Source organism: Salvia splendens, chromosome 21 (genome assembly GCF_004379255.2).
Source record: "Salvia splendens isolate huo1 chromosome 21, SspV2, whole genome shotgun sequence".
Taxonomy (NCBI): domain Eukaryota; kingdom Viridiplantae; phylum Streptophyta; class Magnoliopsida; order Lamiales; family Lamiaceae; genus Salvia; species Salvia splendens.
The window spans coordinates 2,200,360-2,217,389 of NC_056052.1; the positions used below are offsets into that span (position 1 = coordinate 2,200,360).

Consider the following 17,030-nt stretch of genomic DNA (forward strand, 5'->3'; position numbering starts at 1 on the left):
TTCGTCTCCAGTATTTGTGATATTACATGTGCTAATAACCTTATTGTTACAATATAAGTAAAAAAGAACAGATAAGGAGCATATAAATAACATGATATCAAATCTGATTGCTTAAAACTCCATTTCCACCTTTTAACGTCAAACATATGAAGAATTCCCTTGTAATGCTATGATTGTGCTTTAAGACAACCCCAACAATTATCAATTCCTTAGAAGTAAAGCACACTGACAAAACATGAAACACAATGCACATTAATTATTTTCTTCCTAAAAAAAAGAGGGCTATAATTTGTGAACATAATAGTCATTTGTGGGGTGAGACATTTGACAACTAAATCTCAATCAATTAACTGTATTAACGACATTAACCGTCGTTAGTTTATAATGTTGAACGTCGGCGTCATTACAACTAGCTAGGGAGACAAGTGATTGGTCGATAATCCCTTCAATCCTTGTCATCGTCGTGCTCGAATCTATATAAAAACTTTGTTGATCGCATGAAAGAAAAAGGCATACCTTGAAAGAGTTGTACGTGAAACTCTAGTGTCTTTCTAGCAAAAGTGAGAGTGATTCTCTTGTGTTGTCTCTACCAAAGCTATTCGACTCGATTCGACTCAACCACTTGTGAGTTTACTCCATTTTTTATCTGTTGTATGTTCTTTAGTTCGCTTGTTTGTTTCTGTGGGTGTTTGTAACTTAAATGCATTCCAATTTCAATTTTAAATTATACAAAAGTAAGACCCAACTTTTTAACCCGCTTTTCTATTAAAGTTCGTGTCAAAATATGAACTCCTAATGAAGGACGGTGGGAGTACCAATTAATGAGTTTTTAGTTATGATTGGTTAATCCATACTTAAGTTCTAGTTAAACACTTCATAAGTAGGATATGGTAATTATTAATAGGATTATTATGTGGGTTTAGTATATATTCTCCTTGTAGAAATTCTAAATGATAAACTCTATAATTGTATAGTAAGCCATATGCTAGTCTTTAACAAACTCTCGAGTTTAGTACTCACTCCTTCCGTTATTTAAAGACACATTTTGATTCGACACATATTTTAAGAAATTGCTTGACTTATAAAAAAACAGTAAAAAATGTTTGTATAATGTAAGTCTCATTTTTATATATTAGTTTTATAAAAGATGTATTATGAGTTAGTGGAATATGAAGCTCATTTACTAAAAATGAAAAAAAAAATTAAATATGTCTTTAAATGTCAGCATTTCAAGTGTTGACGGATGAAGGGGTAGCATAATCATCTAAATGCAAAATAATAATTATAAATTTAACTACCTTAACGAGGAAATCTATGGTCATATTAATCATCAAACTAACATTAGAATTTCATTCTTGTAATGCTAAAAACATGTCCATTAATCATAATCACTTTTTCTCTATTTTAGGGTGACGAAATTCTCAATCGTGCCAAAAATGTCGTTGGAGGAGAGGAAGATTCGAGCTGAGCTAGAGAGAGAAGTGGAAAATAATTTGGAGAGAGAAATTAAAGAGGGGATACATGACTTAGCCATGAAATTGCACAATTTGCACCTACACCGAAGTCATACCAAAACAATGAAACAATCATCCAATCAACAAAATAAAAAATTAACAAAGAAATTAAGAAAAGGATTAGTGACTGAGGTGAACATTAACATAAAAATGGAGGGAGGAATCACAATTGAGATTAAGGAAAGCAAGAAAGAAGATTGTGGGATTAATCATAATTATTGCACTAATCCTAAACAACCTCGTAGAGTCAAGTTCGATTGGACACAAAGTCTTCGATCAGGTTCCCAAAATTATAGCCATGAATCGAAAATTGAGGGTAAGACTGCAATGTTGGAGCTTGGTTGGAAATATTAATTTGAGTTGAGTTAGTTAATTTAAGTAAATTTATTTTTGTGTTTATATGTGTGATAATTAAATTATTGTTGTGAGAGGTGTGTAATATATTAGGACTTGGTTTATTGATTTTGTGACATGGAGATGGTTCCTTTGACCCTTATAAAAGTTTCAATCGGTTTCGGTATGAATGTATTGTGAGTGAAGAAGATGACGGTTAAATCGAAGGTTCGCAAGACTCGAGTGGGAGGATGGATTAAAAGATGAGAATTAGGTCCTAATCCACACGCTATGGGCTTGGGCCCTTGATTTTTTAGACTATAAGCCCATTTACAGAAAATTGTGATTGAACATTTTGTTATATAGAATTATTTATGGGCTTGTTAAATTAGCCCTTTAAGCTGATTATCGATTTTATTGATTTATGAGTTCTTTGTACTATTTTAAAAAATGCTCTTGGTTTTATTTCGGTTTACATTAGCACCTTTTATCTTATTGTTGTATTTATATAGTAAATTTAAAAGTACAATAAATTATTTGACTTAAACAATGTTATTTTGTCTAATATACAAACTAATCTGAGACATAACTACTTATAAGTTAGAAGATGTAAACCTCAAATTGCAGAATAATTATAATTATATAGTATTTTCCTAGAATTATTTCGAAATATAATTTTTATTGAAAAATATAAGTGGGCCTCTCTGTCATCTGAAGATATAAGTTGTGATTTTAGATTTGAGGATGGACCACTTTAGCATGGACCAATCTAAAACAATTAATTTCTAGGATAATACGTTACATTTCACTCTGCCAAGTTAATAGTAATACGTTTGTTGTCCTTTACAAAAATCAACTTGCTACTTAATAATATGCTAGCTATTAGAATGAAGGTATTTAACAATATTTTAAAGGCAAATAACAAATATAGTACTGACCTATTCAGAATATAAATCTAAGCATAAATAATTTTCCAAAGGACACATGATAATGACACCCATCATGTTATTATTTTTCATGTACAGATATTATATGTCATTGTCAGCCTTAATACACTGTAAATCTATAGTTTAGTTTCAAATAGTACAATTGTACAAATCATGCATGAAATTCACTGTGAATCTATAGTTCCTATTCAAATTTAATAACATTTGTATGATTTATAATTTCATTAGGTAATCCGCAACGCTGTCTCTTATCCGTCTCTTAACCGTCTCATCTCTTGACTATTTATGGGTCCTACTGTACTTTTCACTTCATCTCTTAACTAAGAGACAACACCTGCAACCCTCCATCTCTTATCCGTCTCTTAACCATCTCATCCATTAACTATTCATTCAATTTTATTTTTTATTTTTATTTCCAACAAATTCAATTAATAAAAACACACTTCATTAAATAAAATAAAATTACAACTTAAAATCCTACAAAAAATACATAATTTAATTCGTAATTAAATTCGTGGCAAAATAAATAAAAAAACATAATTTAAAATACAAATTTATAGAAATTATAAAAACTACTCCGCCGGCGAATCATCCCCCGAAGGCGGTGGCGGTGCACCGAATGGAGGCGGAATACCAAGTTTTCCCGCCAGATACACAATGTCGGCATGATGGGCTTGATATTGGGCGGGCGTCATCCGGGAAGTGTCTGCCATCGTGGCGGTGAAGTACATGGACATTAGGGAGGAGGGCGGCCCTTGGGAACCCGTCTGGCTTGATTCGTCTCGGCCCCTCCTCCCTCTAGCCGCCTTCGCCGCATTGGTCCCTTGCTGCCGACGGCGCACAAGGGAGGACCCCCCGCATCGTCTGCCGTGCCTTCAACCTCCTGCTAGGCAACCTCTTGTGTGGCGCTGCCTGAACCGCCCCCACTAGACGAGTATTGGCCACCCGCCGTGTGCTTCGTGCGTTTCGAGGTCGAGCCAGTGCTGGACTGGACACCGACCTTTCGACGTCTTTGACGGCCTCCCAAACATCGACATGTTTGAATTCTTTGTCGTTGTCGTCGAAATAGACTCGCAAAGCCGATCTCAAAATGTCGGCTCCAGTGGCTCCGCTTTGGTAATGAGCCGCTTCATTCTTGTAGATGCCGCAGAATTTTTTGACCTCTCTGTCGACTCGGTCAAAATGACTTAGGAGCATCTTCAATGTGCAGTGGTGGGACCCCTTCGGCTTAATCTCGTTGTAGGCCTCAGTGACCTTTTTCCAAAAGCACTTCCGGGATTGTTGATTCCCGATGATGGGATCGTACGAGACGCTGATCCAGGCGTTGTACAGAGCCATCGTGTCCTTGCGGCTGTACGGATGACGGCCTACATCCTCCTCATCCTCGGCCGCCTCCTCCTCCTCTTCCTCCACGGCGCCGAATGCCCTGGAGCTTCCACCGCCTCGTCCTCCTTCCGGATTGGGTTATCCGAATAATCCTCCCTAATTTGGGATAATCCATGCGAATACCTCGGGGCAGAGGGACGAGAGTATGCATCCACATCAAAATGGGGTGGTTGGTACCCCGCCGGCGTCGATGAGCCTTGGGTGCCCGGCGTCGACGAACCGGAACCACCCAAGACATTGTACATGCCCCCCAGTCGCCAAACGCGTTGATGTCAAACCCGCCAGAGCCGTCAGAGTTTCCATCGCCGGACATTTTGTGATGAAAATTGGAGAGGAAATTGAGATGATTTGGGAAGAATAGATGTGTGTTTGTGTGTATAATGAGGATGAAATAGGAGTATTTATAGAGTAAAAAAAGAAATAAAAAAATAAAAAAAGATCGAAAACGATAACATTACCGTTTGAATTTTTATTTTATTTTTATTAAATTAGATTTAAAAAAAAAGATTTAATGCGTCAGCATGACGAAGCCCACTCGCGGTCCGGCGAGTGGGCGTCACGCCTAGCGCCAGCGTGCGCCACGTCGCGCGGGCTCGTGGCGAGCTTGCGCGCCAGCCGTCTCGGTGGGATGGGTGTCTAGACGGGACGCTGCAACGCGTCTCGCTGCCGTCTCGTCTCGGACGGATGAGATACGAGACACCCGCGCGACGCGTTGCGGGTGCTCTTATCTTCTTGGATCACCCCACATTCGTAGGTAAAAACTAGAATTATTGATGATAAATTGATAATCAATACCTAAGTGCATCCTTAACGCCACGGGCCGGACCGCACCTGGGTCCCGGCCCGCGGCCCCGCGCGATGGAGGTGACGAATTTGCGGCCCAGGCCGGTCCCGGGGACTCAGTCGCCGCCCAGGGACGAGCCCGGGGTCTGGCCTGGCGGGCGATGGAGCTTTCGGTTGGTGGGGGTTCGGGCCGCTCCTATGCCCCAAGTTCTGAATTTTTATGCATTTGGTAGAGGAAGAAGAGGGAGTGGGAGAGGAAGAAGAGGGAGGGGGAGAGGAAGAAGATGGAGATGGAGAGGGGCGATATTTTTTTGCACTTTTTTTAAATTTTTTTTGCACTTTTTTTTAAAATTCTAATTTTTTTATATTTTTTAGTTTATAATTTATTATTTTTGTATTAAAAATGAATTTCTCGTGTTATAATTGCTCAACGTTTTCAATTTTTACAAGTAATATAGGCTGGAGTTGTGAATAATGCAATTTAATAGTTGTGGCCCGGGATGAGGCCTGCAGGGTTAGAGCAGTTGTGGCCTGAGACTCAAATTTAGGGGAATGATGACGTGGAGGGGACTTGGAGCCTGAATCCGGGCCAGGGTTAAGGATGCTCTAAGCACGTGAAGAATATTGCAATAATTAATTAGTCCTATTTATAGTATGGTTTTATTATGTTTAGAAAATACCCAAAAAAGTACATCCAAATCCAAATTCGGAATTGGTCCCAACCATATGTGGACCATTATAATTTTAATAAACGAATTCAAAATTAATGAATAATTACTATTTGACTTGAACTCTGATCACACGTTCGTTTGTTTCTTATTTCTTCACTAACATTATTATTTGTTCGTGCAGTATTAGATCTAAAAAATAGATCATTCTACAACTTTTAATCGGCTTCATTAATTATTCAAAATAAATATAAAAAGGTTATACTAAGTTAATCTAAAATTCGATTTGGTCAACCGATTTTTCAATGATTAACCATGCATAAAATGATGAAAAATACTAACACTTTTGCACATATTCCCAGTAGAATAAGAGTCTTACTAAATGGAACAATTAGTAAATAAAGTAAAACAATATTTGTAAAATACTTTATATAATTTTAGATAGGGTACCTGACCTCTCCAACACAATTTATTTTAGTTTAACTAGGCATTTTGTAGATTAGTCAAAATTCGAATTTGACAATAAATACCTAGCGATTAACTAATTATATAGAGTAAGACATGAGCTACAATTTGATGCCATGATATCCAATTAGAACAATTACATTGGTCTCTTGCTTTAAAAATTTTATTGATATATGTTGGTGTTCGGAGATGAACTTATTTGCTCTCTAATATGACTTTTTGGAGCTAGCGATACCGATTTTAATGTATTGTGTGGCTTATTGCTTGAATTTATTGTGGTATGTATGTTGTTGATCTCGTTAGTTTAATTTAGTAAGTTCATAATAGATATGACAATGTCTCGATTACATCACTCAAGATGAATTTGTTAAGTCCTCTTAGCTTTTGAATTACTCAGTTGTAGAGTCCGTTTTCACGTGATACTATGTTTGGGTAGACGGTGCTGAATTTAGGACTTGGTTTAATTTTTATTTTCCTCAATAGATTGTCTGCTTTCTTGCAATTTGTGATCTTCATATCTCAATTAATGGTTTTGCTAGTCTCTTCTCTAGTCTATCCAAAATTAGCTTCTAGGTGCAAAAGTATATGTTTGGGGAAATAGTCTTTACTACTCTTTTTTTATAATCCAACATTATAGTTAATAACCTTTTGAAGAAAATACCTAAGTATTTATACATACTCTTTTAGTAAAAGGACTTTGCTAATTAAAAGCCAAAAAAGGCGCACACACACACACACACAAAAAGATGGAAGCCTTGAAAAAACATGAAGATGGCAAGAAGAAAATTGATGAAAAAAATTCAAACAAAAATGATTGAATTATTTGACAAAAATAAGGGTTATGATGTGGACCACAATTATGATTTATCATATAGATAAGCAGCTTTAAGTGATACACAGAATCATCACCCAGAACAGCAAATTTGCAGTTGGCAGGTAAAAGCATGGGCTACACCACATATTTCAAATTACTATTTAATTTGAATTTCCCATCTCCAAACAAAGGATGAACACAACATGACAAATTCTTACACAACTTACTTTCTTTACCCATATATTTCAAAAGTAGAGACCATTCCATTACTATCCACAACTAGTGATGCATAATTGATCCAATTCCACATACTTGGTCTCGTTACCGTTCCAAAATTTTTGAACCAAAATTGGCGGTTAATCGGCGATTTTGGCTCAAAATTGGTTGCAATCGGGAAAAATCGTTGAAATATAAGTAAAAAGCACGGGGTTTGAATTGAAAATCGGTAGTTACAAAATCAGCATCGGAATCGTGAATTTACTTGCCGGGATGGTTACAAATTCCAATTTCATTAGAACTTGTGACCGGCGGCATTACTATCAATGACTACAACTTCTTCCCATATAACTTATTAATATTTTATATACAGATAATTTCATTAAAAAAATAAGAAATGATTAGATATTTAGGATATACAGTGCCGTGTAAAGGATTTTTCAAGTAATTTATAATATAAGTGAAATGATAAAATATTTGGGTGAGAAATCATTATCTACTGTTCATAAATTTTACAGATATTATTTTATTATATCTTACTTTATATAAGAAATTAGCATTAGATGAACAAAAAAAAGTGCAATAACAATTTTAATATAATAAATACAGATATAATATTTACATATCTTAATACTCTACTACTATCATTTAAACACTCGAGACCAGTTCAATTGTTGCCACCATTATCATCAACATAAACAAAAAAAAAACATAAGCTCAAACAAAAAAAGAAATCTAAACAACCTCATCAAGATTCTTGCATATTTAAAAAGTGCAGTTTTAGTGCAACATAACATATGATTGGACTTTATCTCATAACTAAAACAACTCACAAATAAGGTATGTAACACATTTTAAAAACATCACACAATATAGAAAACGAATAAATCAACATTTTAATTATAATTTTTTTAAAATTGACAACATTAATAATGATTTTAAAGTATTAAAACCAAACGCGGACTGGACGCAAACGATGTTCACAGATGATGCTCAAATAAACATGTTATTTAATAGCAATGACATTGATATGGTTGTATATGCATATGTTGGTGAAAATTGAAGCATTGGTGCTCCATTTCAAGTGCCCACATGTTCCCCTTACAACATCACAACCACAACAAAAGTTGGAATATTAAAAAGAGGAGATTGGTAAGAATATTTTTAGATGGAACAAAGCCTTGGATTCATCGAACATCAACCTTCCAATTGTAGCACACACACTCACACACATGTATACACACTTGGGAAGTACTTGAGTAGAGATAACACTATTTGGAGAGAGAAATTGACAAAAGGAGAAGAAGACAATGGTGGTAAAGAAAACAAGTCATGGAAAGAAATACACCATCTACATGTTTCATTTCTCTTTTAATTTCCTTCCCAATGTGCACACCCTTCTATGATCAAATCACACACTTTTGGTTCCTAGCTACCTTCTTCATTTATTTTTCCAATATGCATGCACAAGTTGTTACTATCTCAATTTAATTTATACACACCACATTTCATTCATCATCATAGAAATTCATTGAAGAAGAGCACATGAAATCAGATGTGGAACAGTGAGTTTGAATCTCAAAAACAAAAATGGAACCTAACCCAGAAAGGAAATTATCAAATTAACCACAAACTGATAGACATTTTGTGTGTGTGTGTGTGTGTGAGTGGAAAAACTTGAAACCCTATACCCAATGATAATAATGTACATCAAATAACTCACTTCCAATTTCATATATGACTCAAATTGAAGATGAATTGAATCAAGATCAATGAAATAAAATGTTTCAAACCCATAATTCATCAATTAAAGCAACAATCAAGAAACATTTTAGGCCAAAATGGGGAAAAAACCCTAATGGATCATCATCATCATCATCAATATCATCATAACATTAGCTAAGCAAGAATGTTGAGGAATTGAAACACAATTTCCATACCCTAATATTACAAATTAAGCAAGACAAACACCTACACACATATATATAGATGGATAGATATTGAGAATTAAACAAAAAAAAAGGGATAAAAATTGACTAGGTTTTCTTACCAAGAGTGTGCTTGTTGTTATGCATCCAAACCTTAAGCACATGTCTCTTGATCCCCAATTCATCACAGAAATGCTGCACAATCTCCTCATCCTGCTTCTGAATCTTCCACCCCAACCTCTCTGCAAAGCTCAGCATCTTCTCCTTCTGCTCCTGGCTGAATTTCGTCCGAAACCTCTTCTTCTGCGACCCTCCCCCGGGCCCCGAGTAATAATTATACTCGTCCGCCTCCTCCCTAGACCCCCCACCCCCGGAGCTAGAGGGCAGCGCCAGCAGCGCCGCCCTCTGCTGGGGCACATGAAGGTACCCGCCGCCGCCAGCACTTGTGGCGCGGTACCCAAAGTGCCCATGGTGGGCCAGCACCAGCTGCTGATGCTGCTGGTGCTGGAAGGGGAAGAACGCGGCGCCGCCTGCGCCGATTCCACCGCCAGCGCTTCCATCAGCAACTTCCTTGCGGTGGAAGTTGCGGTGGCAGGCGCAGGCGGCGCAGCGGAGGGACTCGAGGGAGCCGTCCTCGCCTGCGGCGATGAACTCGCCGCAGCCGTCGACGGCGTGGCCGCCGATCCCCACCGCGTGGTTCTTGAGGCACTCCTTGTAGCGGGACTTGCGGAGGGGGGACGGAGACGGCGCCGAAGACGGGGGAGAGGCGGCGCGGGTTGACTCGTCGTAACTCGGGATCTCGCCCTCTTGCTCCTCTTCTTGCTCCTCTTCATACTCCATCTTTTCTTCTTTACCTTTTTTCTTTTTCTTAACTTTTAAATTTCACCAACTTAATCATCATCTGTCTCCTATATATAATGACTAACAATTTTTGTCAGATTTTTATTACTAATATTAATATAGTATTTATTTTTATTTTCGAGCAGTACTTAGGTTGACTGTGATGGAAAATGAAAAATAAGTTTATTTTCGAGTAGTAATTTGGTGTCTAATTTTGATGTGCTTTTTGAATGGTATTTTTACTAAAAAAAAATATTTAAATTAAGAGTTTGAATGTAATTTTGGTACTAGGTTTTACTTTTTGGAGTAAAGGGAGTTACTTTACTGTATTTATTATATATGACATCACTGTGTAATTACTCGTTAGATAAATTATAGTGTATGTATATAGGTATATGTGCATACCTCATTTTATTAGCTTCACGTGTCTACCTATCTTGTTAAGGATAAGTACGACATATCTTATATAGTTATAAATGATTTTTATATGTACCTTGTGTCTTGTGTGAGCATTATTTTATAAGTATTAATGTATAGTAGTATTATAAATGTATTTTATACACTTAATTTACTTTTAATTCATTAAAAATGTTATTTATATTTTTTATTTTACAAATTACATAAATTTAAAGTTCCAATCGTTATAATCTTATTTGGAATTTAAAATGTTACTATAATTTTTGCTAGGTGTGTGGCCATGGACATGAGAGTGGTTTATATATGTTAGGGGATTATACTAATGCTAGAACTTGGAATGACATTTTGAGATATGGATTGCAAGAGAGTTTTTTTAAATAATTTTTGAATCCAAAAGATTGACTATCTTGTTAATATATATCCGTTTTAAAAAGCTAAAAGGAAATGATTTTATACAGAGTTAAATTTTTGGGCTAGGATGTTGGGACATTTGGAAAGAGATGTTGTTTTATCTTTATAGGGATTAGGAGGAGCCCAAAAAGTGTTATGGCACGGATCATCACTACCGCAAAAATTATGGAGGAGGCTCATCTAATGGATGGTTTAGTTTTAGGTGTTGTTCGATCGTCTATCTTGATTAGCTAACTGCCACCGTCGAGAGGTACTTTAATGCTCAACATGTATGATTATTTGGAATGAGGTTCGCGAAGGGCGTTTGGTGGAGGATTACTTCGTGATGATTTAGGAGCTTGGAGAGATGCATTCGTAGCTAATGTTTGGAGTTGCTCTATTTGTTGAAGAACTTTCGTATATCTTGTATGGTCGGTCTCCAATTGGTATTGAGTTTTCAGAAGCTAGATGCCTAGAATGATATTTTTGTCGGGGGTTTCAATAATATTGGGACGTCTGACGTCTCTTTTAGTTGTTGATTTGTTGTAAGAAACGTTGGCTCATTACTTCATGATCTTGATTTCATGGCCATTGATTCTTTCGACCTTCATTATGTGTACATGGAAGAGAATTTTGCTACTGATCATTTATCGCATTTTGCTTATAGATGTGTGGTTAACATCTTATTTAGCAAAGTATATAGTATATACACTATTTTATGGAATGAATAAATATAAATTTATTGGAGTTCACATTAAAGGTAAATTTTACACCCCAATTCGAATAATAATTTTAAATATATTGTCGCACTTAAACGATTTGTTCTCTACAATCACAAACTTAGACAGAAATTTGGTATTTTTCACAGACTATAAATTTGGTCGCGAAAGTCGAGAACTTAGACATTGTACGTACTGAATTTCCCAAAAGTTCGGTTTGAATGAAGAAGGTCGAGTTCGTATTTGGGTTGAGAATTTCTTAACATGTTGTGTTCAGGTTTGGCCATAATGGATTGAATCGTTATTAGATCTAATAAGAACTTAACTCGCACGATTCACCAGTAGTAGTATATTAAAATTTGGTCGCAAAATCATAAATTTTGTCCTTGGAGGGGAAAACTGTTTTCTTGGGAAATTCACTACAATATCTAAATTCATGATTTTGCTACCAATTTAAATTCTAGGAAAATAGTACTACTAAATTTGAGCCAAATTTTATGATTTTAAAGACTAATACCCCTAATTAAAATCCTAAAATTACATAATTAAAAAACTAGTATTAACTCAAAGCATACCCAACATTTCCTTGAGATTTTGGATAAAATTTTAGTGTATGTCCAATTGTTGCGGGTTATATTACACAAAATTATACAACAAGGCCCCTAATATTTATTCATATTTATATCCAGAATATAAGTGTTTGAAAAGCAGAAATTAATAATCAATTATAAGCACACCACACAGTGAAGATATAAGTGGGGCAAGTAACAGTATAGTTGTGTGGAGTGAATTCAAGTTACGCAGTTTGGAGCCTGATTTTACGTGTTACAGTGGATTATCTGAATTTGTACTGCATCAACTTTCATAAATTTGATAAAAAAAAGTTACTCCCTCCTAAGATATTAGACTCATTTACTTCCTAAGATATTAGACTCATTTCTTTTAGTACGAGAATTTAGGAGATGGTGTTTAGTGGTGTAAGTGAAGTTGGTAATAAAGTAAATTTTTACCATAAATAAAAATGACTCAGGTATGTTGGGACACCCCAAAATGGTATACTAGTCTAATATCTTGGGACGGAGGATGTGCATTAAATTCTTCATTTTTGTATTAATTTTATAAATAATTAAATTCAGTGGGTCCAAGTGAAAAGGTTGAAAATAGATCGTAAAATCGTACTAAGAATTTTGAAATTTAATTATTTCAAGTTAGTGAAGTGTTAAATGTATTTTGTGTTATTTATTTATTGTATGTTGCTAACAATTGTAGGTTGTTTGACAAATGTGTATTCGAATCAATAGGCAAGAATGACTCATTTATTACAATTCCTGAATTGATATATCAATATATGAAACGATTTTACTTAATTATTTTTGTTTGGAAGAAGTGAAATTTTATTCCTTTAAATTAAGAACTATACGGCATCTTTTTCAGTTATTAATTTGTCTTCAACAAAAAAACAAACCACAAAACTCCAAATACATCCATCCCAACATGATCGAATTTTGCAGATCCCCTTGAGAAAAGTGAATTTTTTTTAGAGGGAGCGTCTTTTTAGGTCTATGAACTTTGCAGAAGTATCATTTTAGGTCCCGTAAACTTTAAAAATATCATTTTAGGTCCGTCAACTATAAGTTAATATCATTTGAGGTATTTTAAACTTTTTTCGGACGAAAATGCCCTTAAGGCCTTCAAAAGGCAATTTGAGCAATTCTTTCACCACTCATCTTGCGTCAAACACCTAGAGTCCAACAATTTTTTTTACTACTGTTTAATTCAATTACCATCCAAATTGAATTTAAACATAATTAAAATATGCCATAAAAAATAGTACATTTTTCAATTATTAGATGACCAATTATATAGGGATAGTGAATTGAGACTTAGATACTTTATTTCATTTTTTTAATCTAAACTACATTTTAAGAACTTACTATAGGTGATTTGTGAATTATATTAGTTTATTTGTTTTGAAATTGGATAGCTATTAATTTAGATTGTCATTCGTAGTATTATTTATATGAATTTCAGAATGAGATCAATTACCATCCAAATTAAATTTAAATATAAAAATTTGTCGTTAAAAATTGTTGAACTATAGGTCTCTGGCGCAAGATGAGTGGCGAAAGAATTGTCCAAATTACCCTTTGAAGGCCTTAAGGGCATTTTCGTCCAGAAAATGTTCAAAATACCTCAAATGATATTAACTTGTAGTTGACGGACCTAAAATGATATTTTCAAAGTTCACGGACCTAAAATAATATTTTGACAAAGTTTGTGGACCAAAAAAAATGTTTCCTCCTTTTTTTAATAGTTTTTGTTTCCCTTTGGTAAAACGGAGTAATAAAATATGCTATTTATGATCTAAGAGGGCTCACAGTTCTGGTCATATAGAATATTGGTAATATATAGCTATTTTAAATTAAATATCTATAAATTTAAAAAATTATTATTTTAATTGAATTATATAATTATTTAGAATCAATCACGAATTGATGTAAAAATTTGTTATGAATTTTTCATATCACTTGTTTTGTATTGCCATACAATAACATAACTAATAACAAAGTTAATTTGTACCATAATTTAATTAAATTTAGGAGTATTACATGTGTATAAGTTATGTACTTTTATCTTTGTTTTTTTAAAAATATTTTATTTCTTATCATTCTTTTTTCGGTATAATTTGTTTTTTTAAAATTTTATTAAATGAATAAATTATTGAATGTGAGGAGCATCACCCCGTGCCGTGCACCCCTCCACAGTCGGGGATCACATCCCCTTGTTTTGCCAAAATCACGTCGTTTTGACTATCACGATTCTCGAGACACAATTGAAAAAAATACTGTATAATTTAATATTGTAGTACTAAGTGTTAATTTGCTTTATTAATTTGACCTTATTAAATTGTCCATTTGAATTGATTATCAATTCAAATCCATTTTCGGCCGACATTGAAATTTGGTCCGACAAAGTCGCAGGTGACAAATGTCACCTTGAAAACTACTTTATGTTTGCATTTGTTATCTTTTTTTAAGAAAAATGTAGCATGGTATGACTAGTGTTTGCGATTAAATTGTGCTTTTAGGGCATCCACTATGGGGCGCCCTATGGCGCGCCAAGTCAGTAGTTTTATCCTCCTACCCCCATCTGCAATGGGCGCCCTAAGGCGCGCCCTTTGGCGCGCCCTATGCATTTTATTTTAGTTGAATATTTAAATAACAAAAAAATTGGGAAAAAACTTCATATTATATATAAAAATTAATACATTACAGTACGAATTAGAAAAAATACGCAAACTCAACGACGACGGTTACGGGCCCACACGTCTTCAATCATGTCGTTCATGAGTTGCGCATGGTCTGGTTGGTTGCGCATTGAGGCCTGTCTAGCTAGAACCTCGTCGAAGCCCGACGGCAATCCTGGACGAGCTAGATGCACCGTCATCATCGTTCCACTCGGTGATGCTCCCACCTTCATGCTCAACTATCATGTTGTGCATGATAATGCACGCATACATGACGTCGGCGATGATTTCCTTGAACCAAAGACGAGTCGGCCCTCTCACAACGGCCCACCGTGATCGGAGCACACCAAATGCCCCCTCGACATCCTTCCACGCCGACTCCTGCTTTTGCACAAATAAAATCCTCTTTTCACCCATTGGGCAATTGATCGTCTTCAGAAAAATAGGCCACCGTGGGTATATGTCATCGGCCAAGTAGTACCCCATGTGGTATCGGCGTCTGTTGGCAGTGAACTCGATGACCGGGCCGTTGCCGTTGCATTGCTCAGCGAAGAGGGTGGAGAACTTGAGGATGTTGGTGAGCTGCCGCGTGGTCGCGTCGGACAGACGTCTGACGTCGAATAGGCCTGCAAATCTGCTCCTTCGACGCCGCCTCCTCGCGCTGCAGTTCGAGTAAGCATTCCGCCATGGCCTCTTCAACGGCTGCATCTAAGGCTACCGAGGTCTCCGAGTGCGAACTACCCGACTTCGAGGAGCTAGAACTAGTGGTGTCATCGTCGTGGTTCATTTTGGTAAGTGAGATAGGTAGAAATGTGAGAGAGGAGCGAAACGAGAGAAGCGAGATGTTCGTATGAACAAGTGAATGAGAAACGAGGTTTAAATAGAAAAAAAATAAAAAACGTGTGGCATCGTCCGCGACCATCGTCAGCCAATCCCGCAATGGAGCGCCCGATGGCGCGGATGATAGGCCATCGTCCGCGGTTGACCATCGTCCGCGCTTCAACCGCGGACGATGCATCGGGCGTGGGCGTAGGGCGCGGACGATGGCGGGCATCCACAATGGGGCGGATGATGGCACACATCAGGCGTGCCATCGGGCGTCCCATTGTGGATGCCCTTAGGCATAGTTTGATAGGATTATAAAATTATTCTAAGTTGAATTATTATTCATATAAATTATATTAGTTAATGTGATTAATAGTTTGTTCTATACATTTGGTTAGACTATAGGAAATATTTGTTTTATTTTTTATATTGTTTGATAGGGTTTTCAAAATAATAAATTAAAATAGATAATAACAGTATTATTTTTTAATTAACTTTCATAATAATAGGGTTACTTTTAAAATTAGAGAAAAAACGTGTTCTAGCCCCATCTCCATTATTCCACTCTCTCAATTCTCAAGTCTCCATTACTCATTCCATCACTATACTTTTCAAGTGTTTATGCCATTTTAAGTCAAATTATAACAAATTTCATTTTAGCCAAACCTTAAATTGTTATGTTATACTCCCTCCGTCCCGGGCTACTCGCTCATTTCCTTTTCGGCTCGGAGATGTGTATAGGAAAGTAAAAAATGACGGCTGTAGGTGAAATTTTTTACTAAAAATGGAAAGAGTGCAAGTAACTTGGGACGCCCAAAAAGGAAATAAGTGCGAGTAGTGCGGGACGGAGGGAGTATTATGTTAAGCCAACCAAAGCTTAAATTTTTACTAATTCATTCACTACTCTCTTCGTTCCGTAGTAATGGAGACATTTCTTTTCGGTACGCGATTTAAGAAAAATTGTGTTATGTGAGTTATGTAAAAGAAGAATAAAGTAGAAAATGAAACAGATGGAAAGATGAAGAGAGAATAGAGTACTAAGAGAGAGTAAAAGTAAGTGAAAAGAAATGTGTTAACTTTTACTCCCTCCGTCCCACAAAGATTGTCTCATTTTGACCGGGCACGTGTTTTAAGAAATGAAATGAAAAGTGAGATGAAAAAGTTAGTGGAATGTGACTTCTACTTTTATATATTAGTTTTATAATAAAATGTGTGTAGGAATGAGTTAGTGGAATATGAGATTCACTACAAAAAATGGTAAAAAATGAAATGAGACAAAATTTGTGGGATGGACGGAAATGGAAAAATGGGCCAATCTTTGTGGGATGGAGGGAGTACTAAAAAAGGAAATGACTCTACTACTATGGAACGGAATGAATATAATTCTTTAACTATAAAGCCATTTATTCAATTTATTTAACTCGATAATTATTAACAAACCAAACCAAACTAAACTAAACCTTAAATATTTACTAATTCATTCACTATCATTCTTCAACTGTAAAGCCATTTATTTCATCAAACGCTGACACTATATA

The 17,030-nt window shown here is 35.8% G+C and overlaps 1 protein-coding gene across 1 annotated transcript; it reads right to left on the minus strand.

Moving 5' to 3' along the window:
• Positions 1-8,969: 8,969 nt before the first annotated feature.
• Positions 8,970-9,958, minus strand: LOC121783549 (zinc-finger homeodomain protein 1-like). Its single transcript, XM_042181652.1, has one exon. The coding sequence runs from the start codon at positions 9,892-9,894 to the stop codon at positions 9,163-9,165; it is 732 nt and encodes a 243-aa protein (XP_042037586.1). The 5' UTR covers positions 9,895-9,958; the 3' UTR covers positions 8,970-9,162.
• Positions 9,959-17,030: the final 7,072 nt, after the last annotated feature.